At 43.5% G+C, this 19,192-nt stretch overlaps 1 protein-coding gene across 1 annotated transcript in view; it reads right to left on the minus strand.

The window, feature by feature from the left end:
• LOC134404312 (potassium voltage-gated channel subfamily KQT member 1-like) overlaps positions 1 to 19,192 on the minus strand; it is a 466,408-nt gene that overhangs the window by 379,251 nt on the left and 67,965 nt on the right. The window contains exons 4-8 of the mRNA XM_063135026.1: positions 17,375 to 17,453; positions 6,100 to 6,196; positions 4,449 to 4,589; positions 2,516 to 2,626; positions 2,249 to 2,344 (exon numbers count right to left, since the gene is read on the minus strand). Coding sequence (XP_062991096.1) covers positions 2,249 to 2,344; positions 2,516 to 2,626; positions 4,449 to 4,589; positions 6,100 to 6,196; positions 17,375 to 17,453 — 524 coding nt within the window. The remainder of the gene's footprint in view (positions 1 to 2,248; positions 2,345 to 2,515; positions 2,627 to 4,448; positions 4,590 to 6,099; positions 6,197 to 17,374; positions 17,454 to 19,192) is intronic.

Consider the following 19,192-nt stretch of genomic DNA (forward strand, 5'->3'; position numbering starts at 1 on the left):
AACCTCTCTGAGTCATTACTGACTCTTGGAGGGACGCCAGCTTTCGCTGACGTTTTCTTGGCAGGCCTTATAGCGGGGTGGTTTGCCGTTGCCTTCCCCGGCCGTTATTACCTTTCCCCCAGCTAACTGGGTACTCATTTTACCGACCTCGGGAGGATGGAAGGCTGAGTCGACCCGAGCCGGATGCCTGAAACCAGCTTCCGCTGGGATCAAACTCAGGCTGTGGGAAGAGTTTCAGCTGCAGAAACTGCTGCTTTACCGCTCTGCACCACACGAGGCTCTTTCTACTGGAGGTCTTGTGAAAAAACGTAGATCAAATGCAGTGCCCCTTGCCACTGCCTCAGCCTCTTTATAGTAGCAGGTACATTTCAGGGATAGTATTCCATCAATTAGATAATGACAAAAACATCCTAATAAAGTAGTGAACTGTAGGGATGTGCTCCGCTTCTAATCGGACCGGAGAAGCAGGAGCGGAGCTGGGGGCTTCGCCTGCCCTTAAGGAGGAGGCGAAGAGGATTGGGGGGCCGGCGGAGCGTGGCGGAGAGGATCGAGGTGAAGGCGGATCCTTCGCCTCGATCCGGAGCTCCGCCGGAAAGGTAAGTGGGGTTTACCGGGCCCTGCCGCTGTCGCTGTCGCCCATGCGGTGACAGCGGCAGGGCCTGGTAACCCCCCTCCCCGCCCTCCTCTCCCTTACCTGCCTCCGTCCGCGGTCTGTCGGCGTCTTCAATTGAGCCCTTCCTGGTGGAACCGCGGGCTCAATTGAAGACGGCGACGGACCATGGACGGAGGCAGGTAAGGCCCCCCTCTCCCTTGGTCCCTTACCTGGCTCTGCTGCCGTCGCCGCATGGGCAGCGACGGCGGCAGGGCCCGGTAACCCCCCCCCCCGTCCTCCTCTCCCTTACCTGCCTCCGTCCGCGGTCCGTCAGCGTCTTCAATTGAGCCCGCGGTTCCACCAGGAAGTCTGGGCCGCTTGCGGCCCAGACTTCCTGGTGGAACCACGGGCTCAATTGAAGACAGCGACGGACCACGGACGGAGGCAGGTAAGGTCCCCCTCTCCCTTGGTCCTTTACCGGGCTCTGCTGCTGGGACTGCCTTGAGTCTTGGCGTGCGTATGTATCCCTGGACAAGCTATTATGGTGGAGAGTTTGAGGTTTCTAAAGTGCAAATTGACGGAGCTATGGAAAGGGATGTGAATGGGGTGCCCGATTTTCATAAATTCCCCCAAAATCAGGGGATGATGGGACTGCCTTGAGTCTCGGCGTGCGTGTGCACCCCTGGATAAGCTTTCATGGTGGCGAGTTTGAGATTTTTAACGTGCAAATTGACGGAGCTATCAAAAGGGGTGTGAATGGGGTGCCCGGTTTTGATAAATTCCCGAAAAATCAGGGGATGACGGGACTGCCTTGAGTCTTGGCGTGCGTGTGCAACCCTGGATAAGCTTTCATGATGGTGAGTTTGAGATTTTTAACGTGCAAATTGACGGAGCTATCGAAAGGGGTGTGAATGGGGAGCCCGTTTTTCATAAATTCCCCAAAAATCAGGGGATGATGGGATTGCCTTGAGTCTTGGCGTACGTGTGTATACCTCCATGAGGTGTCATGGTGCCAAACTTGAGGTTTCTAACTTTAACAGAAAAAAAGTTGTATACTTTTTTAGCTTAATGCAAGCCTATGGGGGGGAAAAACGGAGCTCCGATCCGGATCCGGAGCTCCGAGCGGAGCGGAGTGGACATAGGCGGAGCGGGGGCGGGGCGGAGCGGCCCGATCCGCAAATCGCGGATCTGGAAGTGAAGCGGAGTGGGGGGTCCGTGCACACCCCTAGTGAACTGTCTCTGCTATGGGTTCATTGAATTGTAGCCAACTATTTTGGTACAAATACTACCACACATCAAGTGCAAAACATGGAATAGTGCCATGCTAGTGTGCACGACAGTGCATATGCAGCCAGTACATCTAGGCTTGCTGGGTATTTGACTCTAGCCTGCAGAACGATCTGAAGAGGGGGGTCCCCGTCCTGTTTCATGGGAGCAGTTGCACTGCTCCTGATTGCTGCCAGCTGGCATATCCTCCCAGGAACTTTCTCTGCACAACTCTGCATAGCGTCATGTTCTGAGGGCAAAAATGGTGGCCACCAGAAGGAGTGATGCCACATCTGGTAGAAACTGCACCCTTTCTTCCCCACAGGGTAGCAGATATGGCTCTTTGTAATCATCAGTTTATTTTCTCCTATTTCATGTTCAAAGATTTACCTGAATTAGAGATGCTGCTGCAGGTATTTGCCTGTTGAAATGTTTTTGACGTTGCTTCTGTTGTACTTTAAGTGCGAAGCCAGAACCAAGTATCCCCTGAAAGCCAAGAAATACTCATTTGTTAAAGGAAATGTACTTTAATGGTTATATGTAACAGAAACAGTCTGCAGTATGGAAACTAGATTGGGTATGCACATCAACCAGTTCTTTTGAAACATAATCAATGTTTAAAAATTAGTTTGATAAATGATTTATATTTCCACTCACCGCTGGAAGAGCAAAAAAAGAGATGGCAAACACAGAGAAACAGGATGCTATCGTCTTGCCTATCCATGTCTGTGGCACCTTGTCACCATAGCCAATGGTTGTGACTGTCACCTATACAACAGATAAGAAATTGTTCACAGAAAGGTTGTCTGAAGGCTAGTTCATATTTTTATCCTCTTACAATAGATTTTTTTTTTAAATGCCATGTATTCCTTTCTAATGTACCTTATCTCTCCAGGCTCAATCTCTACAAAAACCAGCTCTTCTGGTCTGCAGTAGCAGTCAGTTGTACACAGTTCTGACCGGCTAGTGGCTCTGATATCAAGGGCACTCAAGCACAGTGGGAGGGAGGGAGCATTCAGTTCATTGCCCAGTATGCCTATGAAATTCATTGTGATAGCATGGGCATGGGGGAAGCAGCTTCAAGCTACTGGAGGTGGGGGGTAACAGCCAGTCCCAATTTCTATGCATGTTTGTAGCTCCCCAAATTTGTTGTTTTATTTCTAACTTAATCTGTGCAAATTCACAAATATATAGTGAAGTTCAAGTCAACTTAGAACGGATCAAGGTGTTTTGGTCACTGAAAAAGGGTTGGTTACTTAAACTGCAATACTAAACACAGTTTCTAAAGACTAAAATACACATGACTTCAAAGACTTCATTTCCCCCCTATTTTTACTCTAGAATAAGCACAGGAGACCCAATCCATACTGGGATCCTAGCATGGGGGTAAGAGGCTTTAACCCTTTCCCCTGCGCCTGCAGTTTCTATTGCAAGATCGTGATCCATTAAAGGAAATGAACATGGTTAGAATTGCACTTAAAGAAAATAACTTTCCACTGTTAAAAGCGGAGGTGGTGGGTTGAAAACACATCACTTCCATATCACCTCTTCATTGATCGTGGGCTGTAATTCCCTCCCTTCAGCATTTGATCTATTTTTGCCAGCTCATGCACAATCTCCTTTTTGAGAAAAGACTGAGGCAAAGAGAAAAGTAATTGGCAGAAAAGACTCTTGCTGATTAAAGCCTTTGGAAATATCTGAAGCTTTTTGTCATATAAGCCTTAAAAATATATTACTTAAAACCACTTTTTTTTTCTCCAGATTTAGCAAATGAGAATATAACTACCATGCCTTTAGAGCCAGTGCAACACCAGTTTTATACGATTGAGGTTTTGATATTATTTTAAATTCCAGTGGTGGCCACTCAGATGCTCCTGGGAAACTCACAAGCAGGTAACAGCCCCACGTGTTGCTCCTTCCCCAAGCCACTGGTATTCAGAGAAAGGCCTCGGAACAAGAAAGTTCCATTTAGCTATCATGACAGATCTACCCTGTATGAATTTGTCTAATTACTTTTACAGCCATCTAAACTAATGCTACATCCAATGGCAGCAACTTCCTTATTATTTATGCATCCTGTGAAGATGTATTTTATTCTGTCTCTCCTGAATCTATTTGTAATCAATTTCTCTGAGTTAATCTGATTTCAAGTGTTATGTGAAAGGGAGAATATCCATTTTCTCCAAATCATGCATCCTATTAATTTTACATGTGCAAAATCCAAGTTAGATTCATGCTTGTACAGTGAGATTTTGTTTAGTTTTTTAACCTGGAATTGTCAAGTTTAAGCCCTAAACCAAAGAACTTTGGAAATAATGTTCTTCCTCTCTGACCTACATCGCAGTACTTAGATACTCTTTTACAATAGTGCAGGTTTCTCATTAATACTTTGAAAACAATCACATTCCTGATTCTGAACATTCCATTGTTAGAAACAGCAACCTTCCATGATTTGACGCAAGGCATTCCGGGCGGTCTCCCATCCAAGTACTAACCAGGCCTGCCCCTGCTTAGCTTCCGAGATCAGATGAGATTGGGCACGTTCAAGGTAGTATGGCCGTAGACGACGCAAGGCATAAAATGCACTCACCACGCCCCACCAGAGAGCGTCAGCATAGCTGGAGAACCCTGTTTGTCCCTCCTCATCTACCGCATCTTTCTCAGCGAGGTAGACAAAATACGATGAGAAGATCAGTCCCAAGAATCCAATGTACAGTGTGGTTATTAGTTCCTAATAAAAACAAATCTGAATTACGCATTGGAAATGGACACACTTGCACATGGTACAAATATCTTTGTAGAAAAGCTAATTTTGTTGTAAAAATTACACACAAAGTGTCTAGTATTGTTAGTAAACACAAAGTGATTATGTGTGTCTGCTATATCACCACTGGTGATCGCATATTAACACATTTGTGAACATCTGTGTACCAAAGGCCTGGTAAGGAAGGGTAGTTGGACAACAACGCTGCCTTTGTTTTGCCTCCAGGCATGCCTCACTTTTATGTATGACCTAGCTGATATGCCTGGCATTGCTTGGGTCTGTGAATAATGTTTATAACATGTATTTGGTAAATAATAAATTCCTCTGCAACTTATTCATCTTTAGGTTGGTTGGGTTTTTTTTAGTTTCGTTGAGTTGGTAAATTGTTTTGTTCTCAGTATCGGTACATGCTATATTGTTTACAATCATGGTTGCAAAGCACATTTGAATAAGCAGAGATTTCTTGGGCCTATTGCTATCATCATGTGAACACCAGAACCAGCACTTCACATTAAGCTCAGAAACAGGTTGGCAACCAGTGAAGCTGGTATAAGATTGGCGCAACATCAACTGACTCTAGTCAAAACCCTGGCAGTCACATTTTGAACTAACTGTAGCTTCCATTTTGTATTCAAAGGGAGTCACAAGCAGAACAGATCACGGTACAACAGCAGAAAATAACAGGGGGAAATCAGTGCTGAGTTTTACAGGAATGGAAACCGTTAGTGGAAAATAAATTGGCTTGGGGTGGGAGAAAACGGGAACAAGTTAGAACAAGATTACATGTAAGAAGAACTCTATGGGAAAGTAACAAAGTTATTAGGAAAGTGTCAAGATGGCAGATGGAAAGCATGTCGACATGTTGCGTTTAGAAATTTCCAATCAATGATATGGAGGGAATATGTATAGAAAATAGTAAGACTAGATTATGACGAACAGTACAAATTAAATTAAAACAATCTTGTTAGGAAATTACATCATGAGAGCTTGCCTCTGGGGGGCACCATGTTGGGGTAGCATCCCCTGCTATTCTCCCTAACAATTCACCTTCCCTTGCTTACTTTCACTCCCTGTCACTCTGTCCCCCATTCTGTCCTGCTATGTTTCAGTATGTAACTGTTGTGTTACCTTTGTACATCCTTGTTACATCCTTGTACAAAGATTGTGTACATGCTTACCTATAAACTTACCTATTAAATGTAACATATTTTTCTATCAGTGAAGCACACTGCAAAGTGATTTAGTTTAGCAATTGAGTACATGCCACACTGTTCAATACATTTGGGACCCACCAATTATTTTATACATGAACCGTTTTAGTTAAGAATAACTAAAAAAAACCTTTAAATTTAGTCTCCTGTCCCAAATACAAATCACCCTAAACCTTTTCTTCTTACTGTCCTTTCACCATACTTGACATCAGGATAAGAGTTCTACAGGTGACAAACATATTCAATAGCCTTTTCATTCACAATACCTGACGATGTATGAAAACAACGGATCCCAAGAGCCTCCAGGTGCCACCCTGTCGGTCTACATGAAGCATGCGAAGTATTTGCAGAAACCGGATTCCCCTTGAAATAAGAGTTGTGGAGGGGGAAAAGTAGAGTGAAGTGAGAACCCATTACACATAGAAGCCCTCTGTTAGGAAATTTCATTATATTTATTTTGAATGTCATGGAATGTTTTTAATAAATGAATTTGGGAACACTAGTGCTTTGGCCATATAAATGGTATACAGGCCAAAGCTGGCCTACTGGTAATGTGTGCATAGGCGTGCGCAGCACATTTCATTAGGTGGTTCGACCAGGGATATTTTTTTTAAGGTAAACATTTTTTAAGGTGAACATTTAAGGTAAACATTGATTGAATATATAGTAATAAAGGACTTTTTTTCATTCATCAAACAAACAAAATAAACGAAAACTGAAGTAAACTGTATTTTTTTAATTAACAAGTAATCTGTACTTTAAAAATACACATTTTAAAACGGAGACTCTGAATACTACTTTTTGGCTGAAGTGATAAACAGGCACATATAAAGACAGCAATAGGGCCTGCAATCCCAAAGTGTTAACATAAACATAATTAGAAACACAAAACCGGATCATTGACAGAGAAGGGGGGAAGTTGTTAAGAGGGGGAGGTTTCTACAATTGTGGAGCACGTTGTCAGTCACACACAAGATGAACATAGTTTGCAAGTCTTCAAGGTGCCACAGGACACTTGATGGCTTTTGAACACAAAAGAACAAGGTGTGCCTCTGCTTCTTCACATCTGTTCGCATTACTTTAGCAAGTGCAAACCCCTTCTGTCAAGGAGGACTATGCACTCACCAGAGCCTGGCCTCATGGATCATGCAACTAGCAGGTGCACTCCAGAAAAATGTTGTTAGAACCGAGGAGACCCAGACACACTCAAACAAGCCAAGCCAAGCTACACTATGCACTCACATATTACCTTGCCCTCTAGTCCAAACATCAGTGCTCAAATCCCTTTTGGGCAGCAAAACCTGAGCTAGCTTGGAAGAAGCAACAGGTGAGGAAGGCCTCTGGCACTCTATTGAACATGTCAGCAGCCAGGGTACCTGCTCACCCCTTGCAAGCAGCCTCACTGCCTACAATGGCAAAATGCAGTGTTGGACTGGTGGGCACCTCTCTGCCCTGACAGGCACCAGCTTACAGTGGTATTGTTAAGCAATTTTGGATGCTGGATGCAATGGTCTTACAGTCCCTTTTATACCTTAAAATGCATCATTTCACTTCCACATTGCACAGCTGCTACATTTCTGATGCTACAGCAATAATAATATAATAATAATGGCAACCCTGTTCATTTTTTTCATATTTCCATATATGTGCAGAGTTTCCCATTCTAAACTCACTCAAGGTAAATCCTATGCATGTTTAGACAGAAAAAAGCCCTAAAACTCCCAGTATTCTCTAGCCAGCTATGCTAGGGGATTCTGGGAGTTGTGGGACTTTTTCTCGTCTAAATATGCAGAAGATTGTGCCTTTAACTTATCACACCGGCATGACTACAGGAATAAAATGTGATTTTCTCCTAAACATTGCAAACTTGCCAGTGTCCCTCCAAAAAAACCAAAAAGGAATTAAAGCAAGAAGAGAGATGGGATCATGAAAAGAAAATATCTGTCCAGTTTTCAGTATTTTTTTTCCTAAAGAGCTCCAATTAGAAAGTTTCTGTTACAAGAAAAAATTACTGTAGCATCCTAGAAAATTAATTTACACCTGACCACAGCATTCTCTGTTCCTAAGAGTTAACCTATAACCTCCTTAGAATTCAACAGCAAGTATTACCATTTATTGTGAACTGCCAGAATTAACTCCTGGTGCGTGGAGGGTAGGGAATGTTTCACAGTAGAAATTTGGAAGCTACAACAGATTAAGACAGTTACTCCTCTGGAAAGGTTCACGCACCCTACAGGAAAGTTCCTAGGGCAGTTTACAATGAAACATAAAAACACTGAAACTGAAAATCAATCAAGCACATGACAGCAACAAATGTACTATTGCAACCTTCCACTAACTGTGGCCTTCAAAATCTGTTGGACTACAACTCCCATCATGGGAGTTGGAATCCAACAAATCCAACCAGGTTGGGGAAAGACTGTATCATGGGTTATGTCATAATATAAAATGTTTCATTCATGAGTTCTACCTTCTGACAGCCTAGAAAGACTATTTTTATTATTATTTATTACATTTTTATACCACCTTCTTTATTCTGAGGAACCCAAGGTGGCATGCATAATACTCCTCTCCACTTTATCCTCACAACAACAACCCTGTGAGGTAGGTTGGGCTGAGAGTCTGTGACTGGCCCAAAGTCACCCAGTGGGTTTCCATGGCTGAGTGGGGACTAGAACCTGGATCTCCCGACTCCCAGTCCAACACTTCAGCCACTGCACCACACTGACTATTAACTTACATGCATTTTAAACAAAAATGAAATGAAATGAAACTGCAAATGCAACAGATTTTTTTAACGAACCAACATCAATGGATAGATGAAACAAAGCAAAAGGATTCCTTACAACGTTTGTTAACTCTTCGTTCCTCTTAGTTAAATTTAAAAACAACTCCTATTGAACTGAAACATTAAAATAAAATGTTCACATCCCTGCCCTTCATTGATCATTCTTTATTTCTTCTAAATGATGCAACACAAAATATCAAGTTATAAAAATGGAAAGTATATTGGAATTCATTAACAAATTGAGAGAAGCTAAATCATGAACAGGTTTCAGAGGATTATTAATTTTAAAAAATCATTAATATTACATGTTTACTACAGGATAGTAAAAAAATGTAAAATAAAGGCAGATGGTTTATCCTTGCTTCTCCTGGTCAAGTTATTGGCATTTGTGGAGAGAAGGAAAGAAGGGCGGAAACACAAATACTACCTGTTCCAAGGCAAAGGGAGAAGGAGGGGACTTTTTCCTCTGATTCTCCTCTGATTCAGGAATTAACATTCAAGTTGGGGCGGGGGCTCCAGAGACAAGCCCTTCCCACCAGCCCATCTCATGTGCTGATCCAGGCCTTTGCACGGCCGGTGCCATTTTGCTGCCCAAGGAGAAGCCTCTAGGAGCCTGGAGAGGCCTGTCTAGGCACTGCTGCTCAGTGATTCAGGCTCCTCCTGGGTCATCGCCATAGCGACGACCCAGAAGAAGTGCAGACAATCCCTGGAAGTGCCTAGAGAGGCCCTCATTTCTGGGCTTCCTGAAATGGCCTTTGCAGCCTCTGCTATGGCGTAGGCAGGGCAAACATGGCGACGGCGGCGGATTAGGAGGTTCAACTGAACCCCCTGTCTGCACACCAATGTGTGTGGGACAGATCCAGCCACTGAGAAAACCTTTATCTTGTCCCAAACAGTCCCTTTTAATTAAAATGAGGCAAGCATTTTGCCCATTGTTTTCTTTCAACTTTGAGGTTACATCTCTCTTTGATTTTGTATGTAACTAAGAGGGAAGGTGGGGAAAGACTGGAGTTATTGACCAGGTTCGGACGATCAGCAGAGAAGAGCAGGGTACCACAGGGCTTAATGCTCTTCAACATTTTTATTAATGACTTGGATGAGGATGTGCAGGGAATACAGGGATCTCTTCTTGATCCTCCCAGAGTGCAGGACATGGAACAATGGCTCAAGTTACAGGAAGCTAGATTCCGGCTGGACATCAGGAAAAACTTCCAGACAGTTAGAGCAGTACGACAGTGGAATCAGTTACCTAGGGAGGTTGTGGGCTCTCCCACACTAGAGGCCTTCAAGAGGCAGCTGGACACCCATCTGCCAGGGATGCTTTAGGGAGGATTCCTGCATTGAGCAGGGGGTTGGACTCGATGGCCTTATAGGCCCCTTCCAACTCTACTATTCTTTGATTCTGTGATTCTAAGAAGCCACCGTGGCTTCTTTTCCGTGCCCTGCACAAGCCCATCATGTGCCCACCATTTCCCTAATTACCCTTGCTGCAGCACGAGTTGCCATATCATCCAAATCTGCTGATGTATGGGGTGGGGCAGCTTCTAAACTACCCCACAACCCCTATAACAACCCATGGCTTGTAGGGTGGTTTGGAAGCCACCCCCACTGCACACCTTGCTGGGTTCGGATGTTGCAGGAACTCATGCTATGGCATGGATAGTTAGAGAAATGGTGGGTGCTTGAGCCGCACGCACAGGGCAAGGAAAAGAAGTCACAGAGGCTCCTTTTCCCTGCTGATTGTCCGAACCTGAAAACCCTCTGGATGGATCCCACAGTAGCTCCACGTGACCTCTGGAGGAATGACAGGAGTTGGAAAACACCCTTTGCCTTTTGTCTCCTCCATGACTTTTTCTTCTGTTCAAGATTGAGTTCAATGGCTCCTTCTTAGCCTTCCTGTCTTCAGCCTTTTGTCTGTGGTTCCCAAGCCCTGCCAACTTCCTGCTCCTCTGCCCCTATGCATATGTAGCTGCCCAGTTTCCTTCTGCTGTGCTTGTAACATATGCTCTTCCATAGTAACATCTATGTGATATGTAAATATATCAAGGCGGCCTTACAAAGTTTAAAACATACATGGGGGGGGGGGGACAAAACCATAAACGTTTAAAATACACAACAAAATTATAAGACATTAACATAGATAAAGGGCCAGATTATTCTCCAAAGGCCTGCCGGAACAAAGAAGTTTTTGCCTGCCTCCAAAAGCACATCAAGGAGGGAGCCAGTCTAGCTTCCCTTTACCCCATACCCAGTTAATTGATGTCCTGCTCGAGTGCCCACACAGAATAAGGGTAAAATGGTCTGATAAATTAAGCAGTCTTCTAGAGGAAAGATTAAACTCCGATTCAGTAATTCGATTAAGATCAGCAATTTTGTCGAAGGAATCAGCTGCATCCTCTATAAAAGCTTATGATGATCTAATCGGCTCTTTCCAAGATGCTTTAACTCATGCAGGCAGGTCAGGGCCAGATAATACTGCCCCTACAATCTATAAGGGTCCTATTTGGTTTGACAGAGAATGATACCTGAAGAAAAATGAGATAAGGGAGTCTTATATAACCTACAGAAAATCGGGCTACAATTATCTCCCTTTGACCTATTTTCAGCTAAAAAAGCAATACAAGTCCCTCATAGCCCAAAAAAGACGCCAAGCTGAACGAAACTCCTGGTCCTTGCTGTTAAATGCCTCCTTGAATAATGATTCAAAAATGTTTTGGCAGATTGTGTCGGGCGCCTTACGATCCAACTGCCAAGCACCTAGTTGCACAATTCCAGCTCAGGTCTGGGAGGATCATTTCAGAGCCATTTTTACCGACCCAGACACTATACAATCAGCTCAGGCTGATATGCAGGATGTCACTTTCTCCTCCCTCCCCCCCTGGAATTCGGTTTCTAAGGAGGAAGTGATTGAATTAATCCAACAACTTAAAGGGGGTAAGGCACCTGGCATAGATTTTATCCCTGCTGAATTTATTAAAATCAATCAGGATTGGTGGGCCCCTCTGTTAGCCACCCTTTTTACCGTTATAAATCAATCTGGCAAAATCCCTGACAGTTGGAGACACGCAATTATGGTTCCGATATACAAAAAGGGACACCCAAAGGATCCTGGGAATTTTAGACCTATCAGCCTCCTCTCAATAATAGGCAAGATCTATGCTCGATTTCTATCTAATAGACTAACTGACATCCTCGAGGCCAATAATGTTGTCACGGAGGCCCAAGCTGCCTTTAGAAAGAATCACTCCACCTCTGATCATGGTCTGATTCTTTTTCACTTAGCGGAGAAACATCTTGAATTTCTACGTAGCAAACTGTTTGTTGCCTTCATGGATCTGAAGTCCGCTTTCGACTCCATCCCTAGAACTAAACTATGGGAGAAATTAGATAAGATCCTGGTGGACAAAAGACTTCTTAATCTTATAATGGTTTTATACAGCGACAGCAGGATGCGAGTTAGATGTGGCACACAGGGACAGCTTTCAAATGAAATTCTTATGTCTAGAGGAGTAAGACAGGGCTGTATCCTTGCACCTACGCTATTTAACTTATACATAAACGATATTGAGGAGGCCCTGTCTGACCATGAAGGACACTTGCCCAAACTTGGCGCAAGGAAAATTCCTATTTTACTTTACGCAGACAATGCTGTTATTCTCTCCCGCTCTAGACCTTGTTTGAAACATCTTATTATTATTTATTATTATTATTTATTTATATAGCACCATCAGTGTACATGGTGCTGTACAGATAACACAGTAAATAGCAAGACCCTGCCGCATAGGCTTACAATCTAATAAGTTGTAGTAAACAATAAAGAGGGAAGGAGAATGCAAACAGGCACAGGGAAGTGTAACCAGGCACCGGGTAGGGTGAAGCTAACAGTATAGAGTCAGAACAAACTCAATATTTGAAGGCTATAGGGAAAAGAAAAGTTTTTAGCTGAGTTTTAAAAGCAGTGATTGAGTTTGTAGTTCTCAAGTGTTCTGGAAGAGCGTTCCAGGCGTAAGGGGCAGCAGAAGAAAAAGGACGAAGCCGAGTAAGGGAAGTGGAGGTCCTTGGGCAGGCGAGAAGCATGGCATCAGAGGAGCGGAGAGCACGAGCAGGGCGATAGTTTGAGATGAGAGAGGAGAGATAGGCAGGAGCTAGACCGTGAAGAGCTTTGAAGGTCAGCAGGAGAAGTTTATATTGGATTCTGGAGTGAATTGGAAGCCAATGGAGAGATTTCAGAAGTGGAGTGACATGGTCAGAGCGGCGGGCCAAGAAGATGATCTTAGCGGCAGAGTGGTGGACAGAGACCAGCGGACTGATGTGAGATGAAGGAAGGCCAGAGAGAAGAAGGTTGCAGTAGTCCAACCGAGAGATAACCAGTGCGTGAACGAGAGTCTTGGCAGAAGAGACAGACAAAAATGGTCGAATCCTGGCAATATTATACAGGAAGAAACGACAGGATTTAGCTACTGCCTCGATGTGAGGAGTAAAGGAGAGCGAGGAGTCAAATATAAAGCCAAGACTACGAGCTTCCTTGACCGGAGTAAGCGTGACATCGTTGACAGTAAGAGAGAATGAGAGGTGAGGAGAAGGTTTAGGAGGAAAAACAAGCAATTCAGTCTTTGCCATGTTAAGTTTCAAACGAGGATGAAGCAGCCAGGCTGAGATATCTGAAAGACATGCCAAGATATGATCGTGAACATCTGGAGAAAGTTCCGGAGATGAGAGATATAATTGTGTATCATCGGCATACAGGTGATATTGGAGGCCGTGAGATTGAATAAGCTTACCCAAGGGCAGCATGTATAGAGAGAACAACAACGGGCCAAGCACCGAGCCTTGTGGAACCCCAACTGAAAGGGGAAAAGAGGAGGACGAGCTGCCGTTAGCCGACACGCTGAAAGAGCAACCCTCTAGATAGGAGGCGAACCAGTTATAGACAGAGCCACAGAGTTCAAGGTCATGGAGGGAATCTAAGAGAAGATCGTGATCAACCGTGTCAAAGGCTGCGGTTAGATCAAGGAGAATAAGAACGGAATAATGGCCTTTAGACTTGGCAGTAAGAAGATCATTGGTGATCTTGGTAAGGGCTGTTTCAGTGGAATGCAAAGGACGGAAGCCAGATTGAAAGGGATCCAGAGCAGAGTTATTAGAGAGAAAGTCAAGACAACGAGAGTAGACCAGACGTTTCAGGATCTTTGAGACAAAGGGCAAGAGAGAGACAGGTCAGTAGTTAGACAGGGATAGTCGATCAAGAGTGGGTTTTTTGAGAATGGGAGAGACTGTAGCATGTTTAAAAGCAGAAGGAAATGAACCAGAGGACAGAGAAGAATTAATGATGTGAAGCAAGGACGGGAGGATAGCGGGGATAAGATTAATAAAGACGCGAGAGGGAATCGGATCACGGGAACAAGTGGAAGGCTTCGACGAGCGCAGTATTTTAGACAGTTCATCAGCTGAGACCGAAGGGAACGCCGAGAGAGATGCAGGAGGAACTGACAGGTGAGGGACAGGAGCTGGAAGCGGAGCAGAGCTGGCTAGATCGGAGCGTATAGTTTGGATTTTAGCATTGAAGAAAGAGGCAAAGTCATTGGCAGACAGAGAGGCGGGGAGAGATGGTGGATTAGGCTTCAGAAGAGAATTGAAGGACGCGAAGAGCCGCTGAGGATGCTTAGCATTTGACTGGATCAGCGTTGAGTAGTGCTGCTGTTTGGCCAGTGAAATGGCAGAAGAGAAAGAGGAGAGAACAAATTTGTAGTGGACAAAGTCCGCCCAGTCCTTGGTCTTACGCCACAGGCGTTCGGCTGCCCGGGAACAAGAGCGAAGGTAGCGGAGGAAAGAGGTGAGCCACGGTTGGGGTTGAGAGGGGCGAACTATCCGAGTTGTAGATGGAGCAAGATTATCAAGAGTTGAAGATAAGGAGGAGTTAAAGGAGGAGACGGCTGAGTCCAAGGAGACGGCTGTGTAGACAGAAGGAAGAGAGGAGGCTAAAGACTGAGAAAAAGCCTCGTAGTTGATAGAATGCAGGTCACGACAAGGGCGTGAAGCGGGACGTGAAGGAGGGGGATTGTGAGTAATATTGAAAGAGACTAGATGATGATCTGACAGAGGAAAGTCAACAATAGAAAAGTCCAGGACAGAGCAATTCCGAGTGAGGACAAGATCCAGACAGTGTCCAAGGGAATGTGTGGGTGCTTCAGACCAGAGCTTAAGATCGTAAGAGGAAGATAAGGAGCGAAATCGTAGAGCTGCAGCATCGTGAGGGTCATCTACATGGATATTGAAGTCACCCAAGACAATTTCCCAACTTCTGTTTGACCAATGATCTGAAAATTAATTTTGAGAAATCTAAAGTCATGGTCTTTGAAAATAGATTTTCTCAACGTCGGTGGTCCCTTGATGGGCATATCCTGGAACAGGAGAAAAATTTCTCCTACCTGGGGCTGTTATTCCATCATACCCTGTCCTGGAGTGCCCATAGATCGGCCACCCTTAACAAAGCTTCAGTCAGTTCAGCCGCAATAACACACTTTTTCTTTTCTAAAGGAGGAATGTTTATACTGTCTGCCATCAAAGTGTTTAATGCCAAGTCTGCAGCCCAGCTTTTATATGCCTCCAACATCTGGATAGGGGGATTAACATCTGAGATAGATAGGCTACAGACAAGGTTTTTGAGGACCCTTCTTCAACTCCCAAAGTGTGTCCCTAATTCGGTACTTTTGTTGGAAACCGGGGAAAGCTCTCTCTCACTTAGGGCTTGGTGGTCTGCCTTAAAATTTTGGATGGAAGTTAGTCTTTTTGGGAGGGGCTCAGGTCTGCTTCCATGTCTGTCTCAGGACAACTATGTGAATAGTTGGTCCAAGCTTCTTGCCAGGAAGGCAGCTTCAATCGGTCTCTCCTCTTCCCTCCTCCTTAATCTGGGCTTGAATTTTGCTATGAAATCTGTTAAACAAAGACTGTGGGATAGAGCCTTCTGCGACTTACGCGCTCGCTCTTATGTTTCCTGCTCTCCCAGTGCATTGCATGTTCATGACGTTGGGCCTCTTCAGCTGGCTGACTATCTAAAGAACCTGTCGGTGGCTAAATATCGTATTGCTTTCTCCAAGGCCAGATGCAATGTTTATTCTATTGAATTACTTCAGGGCAGATATGCTGGTGTCCCCTATCAGGAACGACGGTGCCCCTGTAGGAACATGGAAGTGGAGACGATGGAGCATATCCTTCTGTCCTGTAGCTTTTATAATCAGGCTCGCCATCTTATGATCACCCCATTGTTGAGCAAACTGTCCAGAAGTTCAGACAAATTTTATGTTAAGTTTCTGTTGGAAGATAAGTCCTCAAGAATAACTTTGGCTGTTGCTAAATTTCTTACAGTGGCGGCCAGGATTAGAGCTCTCTATGTATTAGACATAAGCTGATAATAGCTCCAACTGTATGATTTCATGTTTGATCCTTGTTCTGTGTTTTTTTCATGGATCTATGGATCGTAATAAAGAAGTATGTATGTCTAGCTTCCCCGGGGAAGAGAGTTCCAGCGCACTGGAGCAGCCACCAAGAAGGCCCTCTCCCATGTTCCCACCAAGCGCGCCTGTGAAGATGGTGGGACTGAAAGAAGGGCTTCTCCAGAAGATCTTAAAGCATGGGCATACATATTTTATGGAATGTTAAGCCTGACTGCTAGATGATGGCAACTTTGTTGTACTTCCTGATCGCATATTTTGAGAGCCTCAGGTTACTACTGCATGGAGTTACACTCTCCCTGAAGACTCAAGTTCACTGTTTGGGTGTACTCTTGGACTTGGCCCTGAACGAGGATGCTCAACAGATCTGGGGCCAGTAGCAAACCCTGTTAACAACAACAGCAGCTTGCAATGAGTGAAGATACAGTCGGAAAAGATATTTGAGGGAAGGGGAGAATGTAACACACAGAGTATAGCAAAAGCTTCCAAGTACAGCAAAACCTACAAAAGTAGGAGTGAGTGAAGTTAATTTCAGATACATTGAATCTCTCACTTGTTCTTTATTTCAGTGATTTTAACATTAAGATGTTATGTAGAACAGATTTGTCTTAAATGTGTTCTGTAAAATCAGACATGTGACCAAGGCTATGTTCGGGTGGGCATGCCCCCTTGGTGGCGACCATGTTGTCCTCCTTTTTTGGTTTCCAAAATATGGTCACCCTAATACATGCAGTCTATCTGATGTCCAACTCCTTTGCACTCATAACCATGAATGAATCTTCTCATTTTCCTAATCCAAGGTTATTATTAATACAGTAAAGGCTGATCTTTTGGAGGGAAGCTGGTAATCAAGCCAGAAAGCAGGTAAGCAGGGATGGGCAGTCTATGAGCAGCAGAGACTGAGGAGTTAGGCCAGAGTCAGAAGTTTTATAGGACCAGGTGGAAATGTATCGACGCCTTCTAATAATAAAATATAGTCAGGTGATACAAAGGTCCAACTTTTTAAAAGGTTGTTATGTCACAGTGTGTTGTAAAATCAGACATGTGACCAAGGCTATGTTCGGGTGGGCACGCCCCCTTGGGGGCGACCATGTTGTCCTCCTTTTTGGTTTCCAAAATATGGTCACCCTAGAAATGATGATGTTGATGATATTGAAGAAAGAGGAGGAGGAGGAGGAGGAGACGACAAATATAGCTTGTATTTAAGTTCTAATAAATGTCTTGGCAGAATTAAGTCAATTCAAATGTTTTACAAGAAGATTTCAAAAATTTCTGTAGCAAACATAAAATTATATGACATACCTTATTGCAGATGTAGCAAATACTTGTCCGTTTGATCCTACACTCAGAACAATAATTGAAGCAATCACGACAATGAGATCTGTCAAAAGGAGATAATGTAAACTGTTAGTATGTATGAACATCAACCAAAGAAAGAGGGAACCCCTTTGAGAAGATATACATTTTATGTTTCAATCTATTTGTATTAAAAATCATCAAAGTCTAAAGTTGACTATTTTTTTCCATAGTGTTGAAAAATATTAATTATAAAGGCATTCTTCTCACTATCGTATCTGCTTACAGGTTTTGCATGTTTTGAAGCACTTCAAAAACCTGCGAAGTCTGACCAGAGGCAACAGTGAGATAATATATGTATTCATCATGGGGAAATCATCACCATCATCACTATTATTATTATTTATAAAAATATTTAGTGATAGAAAGGTGGTGTGGTAGAGAATTCGCAATACATTACCACCAAACTACCAGTATCAAGTTTTTAAGGTAGATATGCCCTTGAGGCATGAATTTAACAATAATTTACATTACAAAGTAGAAGGAATCATCCACGGCAAAGTTTTATATGTGTGTGTGTGTGTGTGTGTGTGTGTGTGCGCGTGTCTGGGCATTCATATCATATAAAGTGGAGGTAATATTGGAGCTATTTCTGGAATAACTGGAGAGTTGTTTTATTGCAGTAGCTGATTGGAGCAAAAAACGTGCACTCTTATCAGGCTTTCTTCTTGTGGAGTCTTTCTGGGATTAAAATGGACACAATAAATGTGCCTCCCCCTTTCCTCCCCCCCCCCATCTTTTTTAGGGTGGTTTCCTTTGTGAGGAAATTCCATAAGTTCCAGTTAAACAGCCAGCAGATGGCACTGCAACGTTACAGGAATATTACACTATCCCTTAAATGCACCAGCTCTTTGATGGTGGTGTATATTTGTTACTGCATTTTATGTCAGTTTAAAAATGACAGAATAAACATCAAAAAGGGCAGGAGAGGTACTGGAGCATGACAACATCGTGAAAAAGACCCACAAACTTCAATGAGTAACCGATTTTGATCATACTACTACAAAAGGTCCATGTGAAAAGCTATGAAACTGGAAGTCGTGGTTTGAATATCATCTTCCCCTTAGAAAACACTCCCCCCCTTCTCTTAGCTATTGTTCCACCATCTCAAATATGGGTAACAGTAAGTTAATGTAGGCCAACTGATTTAAATATTTTAAAGTGTTGTATAAATGCCAGCTATTGAACTATTCACATCTTGTCTGATGGGTGCCAAACTGAAAGGGTAGTTATGATACTACCCTATTTCTTCGATTCCAAGACGCACTTTTCCCCCCATATAAACATCTTTAAAAGTGGGGTGCGTCTTAGAATCACGGGTGTGTCTTAGGTGTTTTTTTTCTGTTGGTGGTACTGAAATTAGTGTGCGTCTTACAATCAATGGCGTGTTACAATTGAAGAAATACAGTAGAAAGCACCTGAATGATTCAGATAAGAACCACTTTCAGGAACAGCTTTAATACAGCTTTTCTTGCTTATTTCCTTTTCTTTAGTTGAAGAAATGTATTAACGACACATAAGCACAACTCCTACAGTGCCACTATCTGGTTTGCAAGCTCAACCTGCTAGAAATGACCTCTGAATATTCCTTTTTGTCCACAGTGCGTCAAAAAGTTACTTAATGCCCACTGATTTCAATGAGTTAGGGAGTTAATGTTAAATCTCCCATTGAAATCTATAGGCCATGAGGCCTAATGGTATCCATGCTTATTCAGAAGGATTGGCAAAACTAGAAGTGATGGCTGCAACCCCCTGTTCTGGAGT

The sequence above is a fragment of the Elgaria multicarinata genome, chromosome 9, assembly GCF_023053635.1.
Source record: "Elgaria multicarinata webbii isolate HBS135686 ecotype San Diego chromosome 9, rElgMul1.1.pri, whole genome shotgun sequence".
Classification (NCBI taxonomy): Eukaryota; Metazoa; Chordata; class Lepidosauria; order Squamata; family Anguidae; genus Elgaria; species Elgaria multicarinata.